This window comes from Phyllobates terribilis, unplaced genomic scaffold (genome assembly GCF_046119375.1).
Source record: "Phyllobates terribilis strain yellow unplaced genomic scaffold, ASM4611937v1 Scaffold_7__3_contigs__length_470593459, whole genome shotgun sequence".
In the NCBI taxonomy this organism is placed as follows: domain Eukaryota; kingdom Metazoa; phylum Chordata; class Amphibia; order Anura; family Dendrobatidae; genus Phyllobates; species Phyllobates terribilis.
The window spans coordinates 19,371,344-19,386,575 of NW_027362767.1; the positions used below are offsets into that span (position 1 = coordinate 19,371,344).

Genomic DNA, 15,232 nt, shown 5'->3' on the forward strand with positions numbered 1-15,232 from the left:
ACTTTCCCTAGGGGGTCTTCACACCTGGAGAGGGATCGCCGCAGCCGCTCTTCTGGCAAATCTTCATCTTCATCACTCAGCAGCAGATTTTCATTATTACTTTCCTGGTGTAAGAATCACAGATATTAACAACCTTTCAGTAAAATAATCAGCGCATAATTAACCTTCAATCCCTGATCACAATCACTGACAGCAAGCGGAGCTGTTAATTCGTGTGTAGGCTCCTGTCCTGACCCCTGTCCTGGTCACTCAGGTTTAGTGCAGCGGCTTCTGTGCCACATGCAGATCTGCAGTGATTCACTCCCTGAACCTGAAATTCATGATATATTCTGAAGCAGAAGACCACCTGGTGCCCCCTCTAATGTGCGGCGGATTTACTGCTGCACAAATCCGGAGAGAAATCCACAGCAGATCTGCGACATGTGAACGGAGCTCAAGCGCCGGTACGGACTTCCATCTGGCTCCAGATTTATAGGGAGGGATTGTTCTGACTTTCATGTATTCTGAGCTACAAAAATTAGCAATTTGGTTTTCTTAAAACTTTTGCACAATTTTCCCCTGTAAAGCACAGAGAAGACAGACTCCAGGATGAGTTAACAGTGAGGTGTCAGTAAGCTCCTTTTCTACAATTTTGTCCCTTCTCCTGAATTTGTTATCTTGGTGATTTTATAACTACAACAAAGCTCCAAAATCAGCACCAAAGAGTCCAGGTTACAGTCCAGAAAGCGCTCACTGATGTATCACAGGTAACTCCTTTTGCTGTCTGAACAGAGCGCAACGATACTTAGAGGATGGAGGCGACAAACTGGCCAAAATGTTGGAATTTTTATCTCAAAATACCTGCATTTAAAGTATCCATCTCCAAGATCCTATGCCGATATGTAGTAGGTGTAATAATAATAATAGTATTAGCAAATACCTCCAATTAGAAATGTAGTATAGTTCTTCTGATTCGCTATGTCTCTTTCCTCATGTGCAGGGCATTGCAGGATCCATGGTTACAACCACTGAAATAGTGACAGGTATCCATGGTTATGACCACTGGCAACTAGTAAACCAAGGTCCTGCAATGCCTGCACGTGAGGAAAGAGACATAGCGAATCAGAAGAACTGTACTACATTTCTAATTGGAGGTATTTGCTGTTATTAATATTATTACACCTGCTACCTATTGGGATAGGATCTTGGGAGATGGAAATACCCCTTTAAAGAAAACAGCAATGACATCAGCAGCTTTTAGAAAGGTACTGGTTACAATGTAACTGGAACATCGTTAACCCCTTGGTGACCGGGGCCATATTTTTTTTTTTTTTTTACATTTATCTTTATTTATTGAATTTATAAAAAAAGAAAAAAAAAAGGTAATACAATCACAAGGCACTAACTGTGCCAAAATAGAAAAGCATGGAATTTTACATCCTGTTTCTTAATGTAAATAACCCCAACCGCATATACCGAGCACAGGCCAAGCACGCGCGCACACGGAGCACAGGGCGCGCGCACACGGAGCACAGGGCGCGCGCACACGGAGCACAGGGCGCGCGCACACGGAGCACAGGGCGCGCGCACACGGAGCACAGGGCGCGCGCACACGGAGCACAGGCCAACACAGTTGTAGGAATAAACAAAGAAAGGAGAAAAACAAGACGCACAAAGAAAAGAGGGGGTGGGTGGGAAGGGTGTTTAAAGGTGGGGCCCAGAGATTACGGGCTCAATTTCCCCCAATAAGGGACAGATTTTCAGCAGATCTATATTCCAGCCAATAAAACCAGGTTTTTGCTGTCATTTTGGGGTGAATATGATTACATGATTGCTTTTTTTTCCTGTTCTCTTTGGAGAAGCAAGATGACGAGAAAAAAAGCAATTCTGACATTTGTACCCCTTCTTTACAACATTTACAGTTTGGGGTGATTTACAGATGCAGCGATATTGAAAGGATTTGTATTCAGGGATTGGATAAAGGACATTTCTTTTCCAGACTTTTCTATGCGGTGGGCTCCTGGACCCGCTGAGTCCACCTGCACAGTACGCAGCCGTACATGTATGTAATCTACCCGACAGTAAGATGCGTCCTCCTCCACGTACCAGATCTCGGATTGGTGAGGAATCTCTCTCCGGCGTTCGCAATACGTGCCGAAAACTGGAAAAAAAAAAAAAAAAGTTCATCACAGCCCCTGTAAATAACTTTTATACCAGTCTGTAGATAAGCCTATTAGGGGGTGCACTTATTTTACTCCACATTTTGTACATTATTATTGCGTGCTGGTGATCGCCCCCAATCCAGATTAACCTTGGTTCTTTACCTGCTGATATCCGTCTCGGTCCCGGCCGCTGTCCCCCTCCTCTTACGCCTGGGTGGGGTGTAATAACGAGATTGGGCCAAAGCAGACTTGGCCTTGGTCTTTAGGGTGCGGGGAGTGAATGGGCGCTCCTTGGTGGTGAAATGATGGGAGTGTTTGTCCAGCAGGTCCCCGTTATAAGTCTTGGTCTGGTTGTCCTGAAACTTACAGGGACTGGTCCAGGCGGTGGCGTCACTGAGGCCGCTGTGAAGTCTCCAGAACTCTGGGTGCCGTTCGTGCGGCTTGCCTGTGTGGCCTGTAGATTGGAGGTGTCGTGGGGAGGAGATGAAGGAGCTGGGGGAGTAAATGGGGCCGGGGTCTGAATACGGGGAATGTCTCAGGAGAGGAGAGTGGGGGTCATTGTAGTCCTGGGGAGAAACAGGAAACATTATTATTATTATGGGAGGTTTGTAAACATTTCATCTTACTGACGAAAAACTGAGCTTTAATTCCTCAGCATGTCATCATCTTTGCTGTCAGTGAATGGGAACAATACAGTTTCCATCCAGAGGCCATAACCTGGACATATCTATTACTGCCCGCAGCCAAAAAAGTGGCCACAATGTGTCTATTCTAGACAATGCTCTGCCAGCTAAACAGATAGATACACATTGTGCAGGGCTTTACTAGCCACTGCCTGGCATTGTGGTGGCCACTGTAAGAGGGGCACTATGGGAGCTGGGGGGCAACAATAAGAGAGCATTACAGGTGAGAGATGTCCTTAACAGGCGTGACAAAGTTTTTCATAAGTTCAAGAGACCCCAGGCTACGAAAGACCCCAGGCTATGCCAGCACTGAAAAGCTCTTTTCTGAAAGCCTATGTGATTTGCAAAAATTATTCACCTCTTATTACACAGAAAGGTTTCCCATTATGATGACGTCATTCTAGACAAAGGAAACCAAAATAATAAAAGTAAAAACAGACTGCAAAAGCAATCCAGCAACCCCAACCCCTCCGCAACACCACGCCGCAGCCGCCAAGGAGGAACACATTCTTAAAGAGACGGCAGGACATTTCTATGTAACCCCGAGTATACAAATACTCACAGAAGCAGACACTGCCGCTAATGGGCAATCCAGCAAATGACTAATAACGCAGGAGGAGTGGGATTTATTGCAGTACACAAATGTAAAATTGCAGCAATTTGCCAGAGTGGTCACAGCAGAGGAACGCTCTTGTCCTCCTGCCGCCGGCTGCCGCTTTTGTCAGGAGATTTTCTGGTCAGTGTTATTTTTTTCCCCCCGTTTAGTTTGAAAAACACAATTAAAAGTAAAAATGTTTCTGCAAAAGTTACAGAGAGACGACAATCGGGGTAAAGAAAGGACAGAAGTGCGTCAAACACCCGTCAAAGAGCTTTCTGATGAGACGGCTTTCAGCGATGACCATAGAGGTCCTCAATATAAAGGCGGCAGACATTGTATAGAGCGCGGCTGGAGAAAGCGACGAACATACTGACATCACGTCCAGACAAAAAGCATTAGAAGAACGAGGTTTTCCTCCTACGGATATAACAGGGTTGGTTACTAATCACTCGCTGCAAGAAAAGATGATGAAAATGGTGACGTGAAACACAATTAAAAAAAGTTCTGAAACTTTGGAATGGATTTAAATAAGAATGGATGACTTTTTAGAGGAAGCTACCCCCCCTCTAAAGACAACTCCTACCTATCACTCTCCTGTCAGGGGGTCAAAAACGAGAACATAAAAAGCAGAGAACGGCCCCCGGGCTCACGATAAAACAGAGTCCAGCTGAATGCCCCCCCCCGTACCGGCTCAGGTGGGCTCATGTCATATCAAAGATGTGGAGAAAATCAGCCCCTAGTCCAAAAAGAACCTGTCCCGGTGGAAACGTCCCTTTAAATGACATTACAGCACAGGTGGGAATACTTATGCAAAGTCTTGTAGGCAATAGAAACCTCCATAGATTTAGGACACAACAGTAGAATGTGAAAAAGAAAAACCTGATGGCTCAAAAAGTTTTTCTTTGTTTTTGTGCTTTTATGCATTTCATTATCGGCCACATTAATATTCAGACCTTCTTTCCTTTATATCTCGGAGTCGTCGCCGGATCCATCATGTAACAATTCAGTGGAGATAGTTTCAAAAATAGTCGTCGCTGTGGAAACATATATGTCTTCTGACAGATTAAATTTTGAGCCCCCCGCACGGAGGCTCCACAGGCTGTGGTGCGCTCGCCCGAGACCGCGCTTCTTCCAGCACTCGGCGGGGTTCCCTTCAACACGGGCGAAGACGTAAATAACATAATTGCCAACGCGGGTAATAGACGACGACGACTGCTCCTCCATCGCCATCTGCGGCCCCTCGTCTTCTGCTCCTTCACGTAATTACCAGCGCTAATCTATATTTCGCCTCGACAAGCGTCTTACAATCACGTGGAGGCTGGGGGGCTCGGCTTGCCGAATTACAGAGAACGTCCCTTCAAAATGGGGAGACCCCCCCCATAAAATCTCATACGGCAAAACTCCTTTATGAGATTCTCCTGCACAACCACATGAAAATGGACGTTTACGTCTTCAGATAGTAAACTGGGTGCCAATACTTCTGCAATACCCCATTATCCTGGCTCTAAAGGGCAGAACCAGACGGAAAAAAAGATGAAACAAAATAACTCGCTCCCAGGACGTCCGATCCCACAAGAGCGATGAATATTCTGTGACACCAGACGCTGGCGTTCCCCGGGTGGTACTGTCGCTGTGTCTGCACCTCGTGGGCCACAAAATGGAATCACGATTTGTAGGACAGATTTATTTGTATCATGTGGAATCCCATGTACAACACCGAGGTTTATAGGATGATTCAGAGGCCAACGCACCTCTATCCCCTCTTACACACTATGAAGCCTCCACCTGCGCAGCCCACTCCTCCCTCCGTCGCCTCCACCACCTGCGCAGCCCACTTCCTCCCTCCGTCGCCTCCACCACCTGCGCAGCCCACTTCCTCCTCCGTCTCCTCCACCACCTGCGCAGCCCACTTCCTCCTCCACCACCTGCGCAGCCCACTTCCTCCTCCACCATCTGCGCAGCCCACTTCCTCCTCCACCACCTGCGCAGCCCACTTCCTCCTCCACCACCTGCGCAGCCCACTTCCTCCTCCACCACCTGCGCAGCCCACGGCTCCCTCCGCCTCCTCCACCCCCTGCGCAGCCCACTGTTCCCTCCGTCACCTCCACCCCCTGTGCAGCCCACTGCTCCCTCCACCATCTGCACAGCCCACTGCTTCCTCCACCGCACAGCCCACGGCTCCCTCCGCGCAGGAAAAAGTAACTGTTCGATGCCTTATTTGGGCTCAGCGCCACCACCTTGATGACCGTTTCCTCCATAGTCAACCCTATGTAATACCGATGCAGGTGCCACATACGACTTCCTCACCTTCCTGAATATTACGGAATCTGCGCCGTCTCTGGAACGAGGGCGAGAAGCAGTAGCATAGGGTGATGACGTCCTCTCCAGCTGTGCCACCTCCTTCTTCATCCTCTCCCGTCTCTGCTGGTCACTGTCTGCAAACACAAGCACGGAAGTAATAAGTGCAGATATCCAAAAGTGACACTGCGCAGTGAGAAACGACTGACAGTCTGTCACAATGTATCAGTGCAGGTTACAGACTGTAAGGTGAACATCTCGACTCTAGACAGAGAATTGAGTAGATTGGATACAACTGCAACAAACCCTCAGCTATACTAGAAACTAGAAACCACAGGTTAGCTGATAAATGTGCGATTGCTGGGGGTCCGACCGCTAGGACCACTAATGATCCAGAGAACGAGGCTCCGGTGTCTCGTGACACCAATACTCTGAAAGAAGTGAAAGGATCGGTGGTCGCATATACACGTCATCAAGAGGACGAGGGACCCCAACTCCCACGATCGGTGAGGGTCCTAGCGGCTGGACCTCTATTATTCATACATTTATCCTATGGGCAGGTTACAAATAGGAGAAGTTCTCTCATGAGCAATTTAAAGTAGAAAGTAGGGTTTATAACAATGCAGATATCAGGAGGATCGTGCCCTGTGCAGACCGGCATCTCATGAAATATAGAACGGTGTCGTGTAGCCGCAGCGTATGAATGACCGCACCAGAATATCCGCGGCCCCCGGGCAGGTGACATGAATGCAGCCATCAGAGGAAGCCACCGACCAACAAGTCAACACCGGAGGAACAAGAAAAGCCGCATCCAAGTGCTAATACTGACCTCGAAAACCGCCACACGGAAACAATGTCCCCGACCGCGAGGGATTAACCGAGCATTGTATCAGGATCACAGCCACAAACAAGAGATTAGATACACAGCCAGCAGTATCACACAGGAGAGGATTAGATACACGGCTCGGCAGACAGTATCACACAGGATAGGATTAGATACACGGCTCAGCAGACAGTATCACACAGGATAGGATCAGATACACGGCTCAGCAGACAGTATCACACAGGATAGGATTAGATACACAGCTCTTTGTACATATAGTATTGTATATCTTGGGATAAGCAGAGATTTTTCACTTACATTTTACACTTTTTATCAGGCTTTTAGGAACAGAACAGTCAACAGCAGCTAAAAAAGGAAAAAAAGACACAAGAATTCATGAAATAATAGTAATTACGTGGACAATAAACAGAGAGGTAATCATCATTAATGCCAGTAATCAGTCGATTGCTCCCTGTTATCAGCAGAGGCCAATGGTGATGACCTCCCATAGGATGAGTGACAGATGTGTCGCTACAATGTAATCAGCAGGGAATGACTGGAAATCCTCGCGGAAAGTAACGTAACCGAGCGATCACCAGCTGTAGCGTCTATCGGCCTCTTTACTCGTCTTATGCCGTCTCCATTATGAAGAATCAGACCTCTATAGAGGCAACAAAACTGAACACAGAAATCCTCCCAGACTACACAACCCATCATCCTGTCAGGAGCCAAAAACCAAAAGGAAAACTGACAAAGAGCAAGCGAGGAATCCCCCCGGACACAGGGCAATCCGGGCGGCACATTACACATATAAGATCCCCCCCATCAAGGACACGCCGGCTCCTCGCCACAATCCCGGCTGACGTTGCACCTTTAGCGGAGAGGATTTTATTGTAGTGGATCAGCATGTGGTCCCGGATCCGGTACTGGTCGCTCAGACGGCTGCTTTGGCCGATGCAAAAAGCTGGAACCAGAGGAAAAGTAAAGTAAAGTAAAGTGGGATGAAAGCGGGAACAGGAGACTTTATATCAAAAACTAATTACAAGTCCGAACAAATACAGTAAAATACAAACCAACAATCAAACCATGGCCCCCACGTACAAACCCTGCACCGGACGTCTAGGTGATTGGCTGCAGTATACAGCACAGGGAGGCCATGTCTGTATTGTACTGGGACCCCCCATCCCCTGCTGTAGGGGCCGCAGGCGGCACTGGTTCTTACCATTGCTCTTCGTACTCAGGTGTCCTCTGAATGGGCTCGACACTCCACACCTGGGAATCGATGGCGTCCGAGACCCTGCAACTAAACGGGACACCGGCACATAAATATTACTGTGTGACGATCCTGACAGTGAGGCTCCTAGGAGCAGCCGTCTACACGGAGGACGTCCGCACCACCAACAAGCATCGACTGTCATTCAGGGGCTGAAAATCCAGACTGACCCAATCCAGCTCACAGTTTTGTTACAATGTGTCAGTGATTGTAATCCTCTGTGATTTAAGCCAATCTTTCCTGGATTCAGGCTGATACATTGCAACAGAGCATATACAGTGGGGAAAATAAGTATTTCATGCACTGCTGATTTTGCAAGTTTTCCCACCTACAGAGAATGGAGGGGTCGGTAACTTTTATCGTAGGTCACTTCACCTGTGAGACAGAATCTAGAAATAATCCAGAAAATCACATTGTAGGATTTTTACATATTTCATACAATAAAATGCAAATTAATTAAGTATTTGATACAAAAGAAAAACAGAAGTTAATATTTGGTGCAGAAACCTTTGTTACAATTACAGAGGTCAGATATTTCCTGTAGTTCTTGGCCAGGTTTGCACACACTGCAGCAGGGATTTTGGCCCCCTCCTCCATACTGATCTTCTCCAGATCTTTCAGGTTTCGGGGCTGTCACAGGGCAACATTGAGTTTCAGCTCCCTCCAAAGATTTGCTATTTGGGTCAGGTCTGGAGACTGACTAGGCCACTCCAGGACCTTGAGATGCTTCTTGCGGAGCCACTCCTTAGTTGCCCTGGCTGTGTGTTTCAGGTCATTGTCATGTTGGAAGACCCAGCCAATACCCATCTTCAATGCTGTTACTGAGGGAAGGAGGTTGTTGGCCAAAATCTCGCGATACATGACCCCATCCATCCTCCCTTCAATATGGTGCAATCGTCCTGTCCCCGTTGCAGAGAATCACCCCCAAAGTATGATGTTCCCCCCACCATGCTTCACGGTTGGGACGGTGATCTTGGGGTTGTACTCATCCTTCTTTTTCCTCCTAACACAGCAAGTGGAATTGATACCAAAACCTTCTATTTTGGTCTCCTTTGACCACATGACCTTCTCCCATGCCTCCTCTGGATCATCCAGATGGTCACTGGTGAACTTCAAACGGGTCTGGACATGTGCTGGCGTGAGCAGAGGGACCTTGTGTGCCCTGCAGGATTTTAATCCATGACGGTGTAGTGTGTTACTAACGGTGATGTTTGAGACTGTGGTCCCAGCTCTCTTCAAGTCATTGATCAGGTCCTCCCGTGTAGTTTTGGGCTGATTCCTGACCTTTCTCAGAATCATCCTTACCCCACGAGGCGAGAACTTGTCATCTTGTGTTTCTTCCATTTTCTAATAATTGTGCCAGCAGTTGTTGCCTTCTCGCCAAGCCGCTAGCCTATTGTCCTGTAGCCCATCCCAGCCTTGTGCGGGTCTACAATTTTGTCCCTGGTGTCCTTAGACAGCTCTTTGGTCTTGGCCATGGTGGAGAGGTTGGAGTGAGATTGAGTGTGTGGACAGGTGTCTTTTATACAGGTAACGAGTTCAGACAGGTGCAATTAATACAGGTAATGAGTGCAGAGTAGGAGGGCTTCTTAAGGAGAAACTAACAGGTTTGTGATAGCCAGAATTCTTGCTGTTTTGTCTGTGATCAAATACTTATTTCATGCAATAAAATGCAAATTAATTATATAAAAATGATACAATGTGATTTTCTGGATTTTTTTTTTAGATTCTGTCTCTCACAGGTGAAGTGACCTGCGATAAAAACTACAGACCTCTCCAATCTTTGTAGGTGGGAAAACTTCAGCAGTGGATCAAATACTTTATTTTCCCCACTGTACAGCGGGTAAAATAAATATTGGAAGCGTCACAAATTTTCTAAGTAAATCTATTCCTAAAGGCGCCATTGACATGAAATTCTCCCCGGATGTCGGTAACAACCCATCCAATCCACACAGGCAAAGAAATCACCATAGATGTCTATAAATTATGTGTAATAGTGAGAAATGACACAGGATAAAGTACTGATAACATGAAGAGAGGAGCAAAATGGCATGTAAAGTCCTAATTCCAGACAGGGACACCTGTCCATGGCCGGTTTATGGTGAAATCCAGCGCGGTGCACCTGGTTGTGACCGGCTTATAGTGAAATTATGTTCTTTAAACTTCTGGATTATGGCCCCAGCAGCGCTCCCTAGAGCCTTGAGTAGTTTAGAAATTCTCCTGTAACCAATGGGCAGGAGGTTTTTCAACAATAATGTTGTGAAAGTCTTAATATAGCTCACTGGATTTACCCATCATGAGATGTTTCTTGTGTGGCCCCTTAGACTCCTTTTTATTGGCCATCAGGTGAACCATAATTTCCCCAAAAATATTTCATCCAGTACAATAGAAATAACTTTGCAGTATATTCACCACTGTGAATAAATCATCCAGACTGAGGTACGGGCTTGAGGCAGGGGAGGTCACCCAAAAAGTCGCCGCAGGTGTGTTTCCTTCATCCGTCGCTCAGCGTCTCTGCTCTCCTGCTCAATCTATGGAAGTACAACAAGTCTGCACAAGGTTTTCTGATGGACTGTAGTCAGTTGGTGGGAGCAACTGCTATGCGGCTATTATAAGGGTGGGACTTTAGCATTAAATAAGCCACCTTTTACCATTTTTGGATCATAGATATCCATAAGTTACGTGTAATAATGAGAAATGACACAGGGAAAAAATAGAGGCATGAAAAGTTATGACACCGGCTGAAATCTATCAGTAATTAGAAAGCAATCCTGCGACACAGTGACCAATAATATCAGCTGGTTCACCTGATGGCCAATAAAAAGGAGTCTAAGGGGCCACACAAGAAACATCTCATGATGGGTAAAACCAGTGAGCTGTGTCAAGACCTTCACAACCTTATTGTTGAAAAACATCCTGATGGCATTGGTTACAGGAGAATTTCTAAACTACTCAAGGCTCTAAGGAGCGCTGCTGGGGCCATAATCCAGAAGAGGAAAGAACAGAATTTCACCATAAGCCGGTCACAATCAGGTGCTCCCCGCATGATTTCACCATAAGTCGGTCACAATCAGGTGCTCCCCGCAGGATTTCACCATAAGCCGGTCACAATCAGGTGCTCCCCGCAGGATTTCACCATAAGCCAGTCACAATCAGGTGCTCCCCGCAGGATTTCACCATAAGCCGGTCACAATCAGGTGCTCCCCGCAGGATTTCACCATAAGCCGGTCACAATCAGGTGCTCCCCGCAGGATTTCACCATAAGCCGGTCACAATCAGGTGTTCCCCGCAGGATTTCACCATAAGCCAGTCACAATCAGGTGCTCCCAGCAGGATTTCACCATAAGTCGGTCACAATCAGGTGCTCCCCGCAGGATTTCACCATAAGCAGGTCACAATCAGGTGCTCCCCGCAGGATTTCACCATAAGCCGGTCACAATCAGGTGCTCCCCGCAGGATTTCACCATAAGCCGGTCACAATCAGGTGCTCCCCACAGGACTTCACCATAAGTCGGTCACAATCAGGTGCTCCCCGCAGGATTTCATCATAAGCCGGTCACAATCAGGTGCTCCCCACAGGATTTCACCATAAGTCGGTCACAATCAGGTGCTCCCTGCAGGACTTCACCATAAGTCGGTCACAATCAGGTGCTCCCCACAGGATTTCATCATAAGCCGGTCACAATCAGGTGCTCCCCACAGGATTTCACCATAAGTCGGTCACAATCAGGTGCTCCCTGCAGGACTTCACCATAAGTCGGTCACAATCAGGTGCTCCCCACAGGATTTCACCATAAGTCGGTCACAATCAGGTGCTCCCTGCAGGATTTCACCATAAGTCGGTCACAATCAGGTGCTCCCTGCAGGATTTCACCATAAGTCGGTCACAATCAGGTGCTCCCTGCAGGATTTCACCATAAGCCGGTCACAATCAGGTGCTCCCCACAGGATTTCACCATAAGTCGGTCACAATCAGGTGCTCCCCGCAGGACTTCACCATAAGTCGGTCACAATCAGGTGCTCCCCACAGGATTTCACCATAAGCCGGTCACAATCAGGTGCTCCCCACAGGATTTCACCATAAGCCGGTCACAATCAGGTGCTCCCCGCAGGATTTCACCATAAGCCGGTCACAATCAGGTGCTCCCTGCAGGATTTCACCATAAGCCGGTCACAATCAGGTGCTCCATGCAGGATTTCACCATAAGCCAGTCACAATCAGGTGCTCCCTGCAGGATTTCACCATAAGCCAGTCACAATCAGGTGCTCCCCGCAGGATTTCACCATAAGCCGGTCACAATCAGGTGCTCCCCACAGGATTTCACCATAAGCACAATCAGGTGCTCCCCGCAGGATTTCACCACAAGCCGGTCACAATCAGGTGCTCCCCGCAGGATTTCACCATAAGCCGCTCATGAACAGGTGCCCCTGGCTGGTATTAGGACTTTACATGGCGTTTTGCTCCTCTCTTTCTTCATGTTATCAGTACTTTTCCCGGTGTCATTTCTCATTATTACACATAATTTGTAGACATCTATGGTGATTTCTTTCCTGAGTGGATTGGATGGGTTGCTACCGACATCTGGGGAGAATTTCATGTCAAGGGCACTTTTAGAAATAGATTTACTTAGAAAATTGGTGACGTGCTCAATACTTATTTCATCCAGTATGATAAATACATTACGACTGCTAAACCTGCCTCCTACAGAGCAGAAATATCATCGAACACAAAAAACTCAACGCAACCAAGACTCCAGCGTGAATCACAGGCCGCGGAGCTGCTCACTTGCCCAATGATCCCCCAAAGCTGCAGCTCCACGGATCAGAACAGGACTCAGAATCCAGGGCAGTGTGACATCACAGGGTTGTGCTCGGTGACATCACATTCCATAAGGCCAATGAGAGGCATCATGTCTTATATTCCAGTTATATCCAGAGCTGCACTCACAATTCTGCCAAATTATATTAGGAGTGCAGATCTTTAGGGGCTTACAGTATAAGGCTACGTTCACACATTCAGTATTTAAAATCAGGAGTGGGACAATGGCCTTACTCTGCAGGTGGCTATACACTATACTGCACTTGCTTTAATGGTGCAGTTAAATATCCACAATGCAGTGCAGCAATAACTTATATGGGCTCCACTAAGCTGTTTGGTTCTGACTGAACTCGACCCAATCAACGGTTTGACAGTAACCAGCAGAATTCTGATGGCGGCACTGAAGTATACTATAGGATGCTACAGATGTTACGCATGCAGCTCTGGAGTAACTGGAGGATATGATGGCAGAGGACATATATACCATCATATAGGGGACACTTATAACTGTCTGCCATGGCTGCAGTTTTGGGGTGAAAATGGTGCAATGTGGTGGCGGTGGGGGGTGATGTGATCCATCTGTCACTTGTTCCTCTGTGATGACTGAGCAGCTAATCAGACACGTCGCGGATTTACCAGGACAATCCCCATCTGTCTCCAGGAGCCTCCGGTGTCATCGCAGCGCGGACACATACGCCACAACCCTAACACATACGCCACGTGGACACAAACGCCACAACCCTAACACATACGCCACCACCCTAACACATACGCCACGCGGACACATACGCCACAACCCTAACACATACGCCACGCGGACACAAACGCCACAACCCTAACACATACGCCACAACCCTAACACATACGCCACGCGGACACATACGCCACAACCCTAACACATACGCCTCGCGGACACATACGCCACAACCCTAACACATACGCCACGCGGACACATACGCCACAACCCTAACACATACGCCACGCGGACACATACGCCACAACCCTAACACATACGCCACGCGGACACATACGCCACGCGGACACATACGCCACAACCCTAACACATACGCCACGCGGACACATACGCCACAACCCTAACACATACGCCACGCGGACACAAACGCCACAACCCTAACACATACGCCACAACCCTAACACCACAACCCTAACACATACGCCACAACCCTAACACATACGCCACAACCCTAACACATACGCCACGCGGACACATACGCCACAACCCTAACACATACGCCTCGCGGACACATACGCCACAACCCTAACACATACGCCACAACCCTAACACATACGCCACGCGGACACATACGCCACAACCCTAACACATACGCCACGCGGACACATACGCCACAACCCTAACACATACGCCACGCGGACACATACGCCACGCGGACACAAACGCCACAACCCTAACACATACGCCACGCGGACACATACGCCACAACCATAACACATACGCCACGCGGACACATACGCCACAACCCTAACACATACGCCACGCGGACACATACGCCACGCGGACACATACGCCACGCGGACACAAACGCCACGCGGACACAAACGCCACAACCCTAACACATACGCTACGGGGACACAGTGGGGCGAAGTAATAAAGTACAGGATGGTATAGGAGGAGGGGGGACATGGGGCTGCAGGTAAAGAGGAGCACAGAGAATTACATATATCATCCTGGGAGTTCTGTGCCCTGTACACACTATATACACCGGTACACACCGCACACACAGGTATACACCATACACACACCCACACAGAGGTATACACCATACACACACCCACACAGAGGTATACACCATACACACACCCACACAGAGGTATACACCATACACACACTATATACCATACACACACTATATACCATACACACACACTGGTATATACCATGTACAGGACACAGCCCCCACGATCATTGCTGTAGACAGAGGATGGCGTCTCTCACCCGCTCGGGCTCCGCCATTGCCTCCTCCGGGATTTGTCGCACCCTCTGGCGCAGCGCGGTGTCCGGGCGACATGTGGGCGCAGGCGGTGAAGACCGCGACGTCTCCCGGCGTCTCCTGGATACGGGGCTGTAATAATCCCCGGGCTGGGCGGCACTTCCTGTCACCGGAGACCTCACAGGAAGCCGCGGAGCTGCGACTATTCCTGCGGCTCCCAGTCACACTGCGCGGTCAGTGCTGCTACCGTCATTCCCAAACCCGGCTGAAGACTGGAAAACTGGAGAGAGAGGAGAGATAATGAAGAGAGAGAGAGAGGAGATAACAGAGGAAAGACGGCAGAGAGAGAGGAGAGGCGGCAGAGAGAGAGGAGAGATAAAGGAGAGAGAGAAGAGACGGCAGAGAGAGAGGAGAGATAAAGGAGAGAGAGGAGAGATAACAGAGAGAGAGAGGAGAGATAACAGAGGAAAGACGGCAGAGAGAGAGAGAGGAGAGGCGGCAGAGAGAGAGGAGAGATAAAGGAGAGAGAGGAGAGATAACAGAGAGAGAGAGGAGAGATAACAGAGGAAAGACGGCAGAGAGAGAGAGAGGAGAGGCGGCAGAGAGAGAGGAGAGATAAAGGAGAGA

The 15,232-nt window shown here is 48.3% G+C and overlaps 1 protein-coding gene across 1 annotated transcript in view; it reads right to left on the bottom strand.

The window, feature by feature from the left end:
* Nucleotides 1–14,972, bottom strand: part of SPATA7 (spermatogenesis associated 7) — a 43,651-nt gene extending 28,679 nt beyond the window's left edge. The window contains exons 1-8 of the mRNA XM_073638234.1: nt 14,611–14,972; nt 7,766–7,846; nt 7,415–7,507; nt 6,862–6,909; nt 5,730–5,857; nt 2,304–2,707; nt 2,086–2,140; nt 25–104 (exon numbers count right to left, since the gene is read on the bottom strand). Coding sequence (XP_073494335.1) covers nt 25–104; nt 2,086–2,140; nt 2,304–2,707; nt 5,730–5,857; nt 6,862–6,909; nt 7,415–7,507; nt 7,766–7,846; nt 14,611–14,683 — 962 coding nt within the window. The 5' untranslated portion in view covers nt 14,684–14,972. The remainder of the gene's footprint in view (nt 1–24; nt 105–2,085; nt 2,141–2,303; nt 2,708–5,729; nt 5,858–6,861; nt 6,910–7,414; nt 7,508–7,765; nt 7,847–14,610) is intronic.
* Between the last annotated feature and the right edge of the window lie 260 nt (nt 14,973–15,232).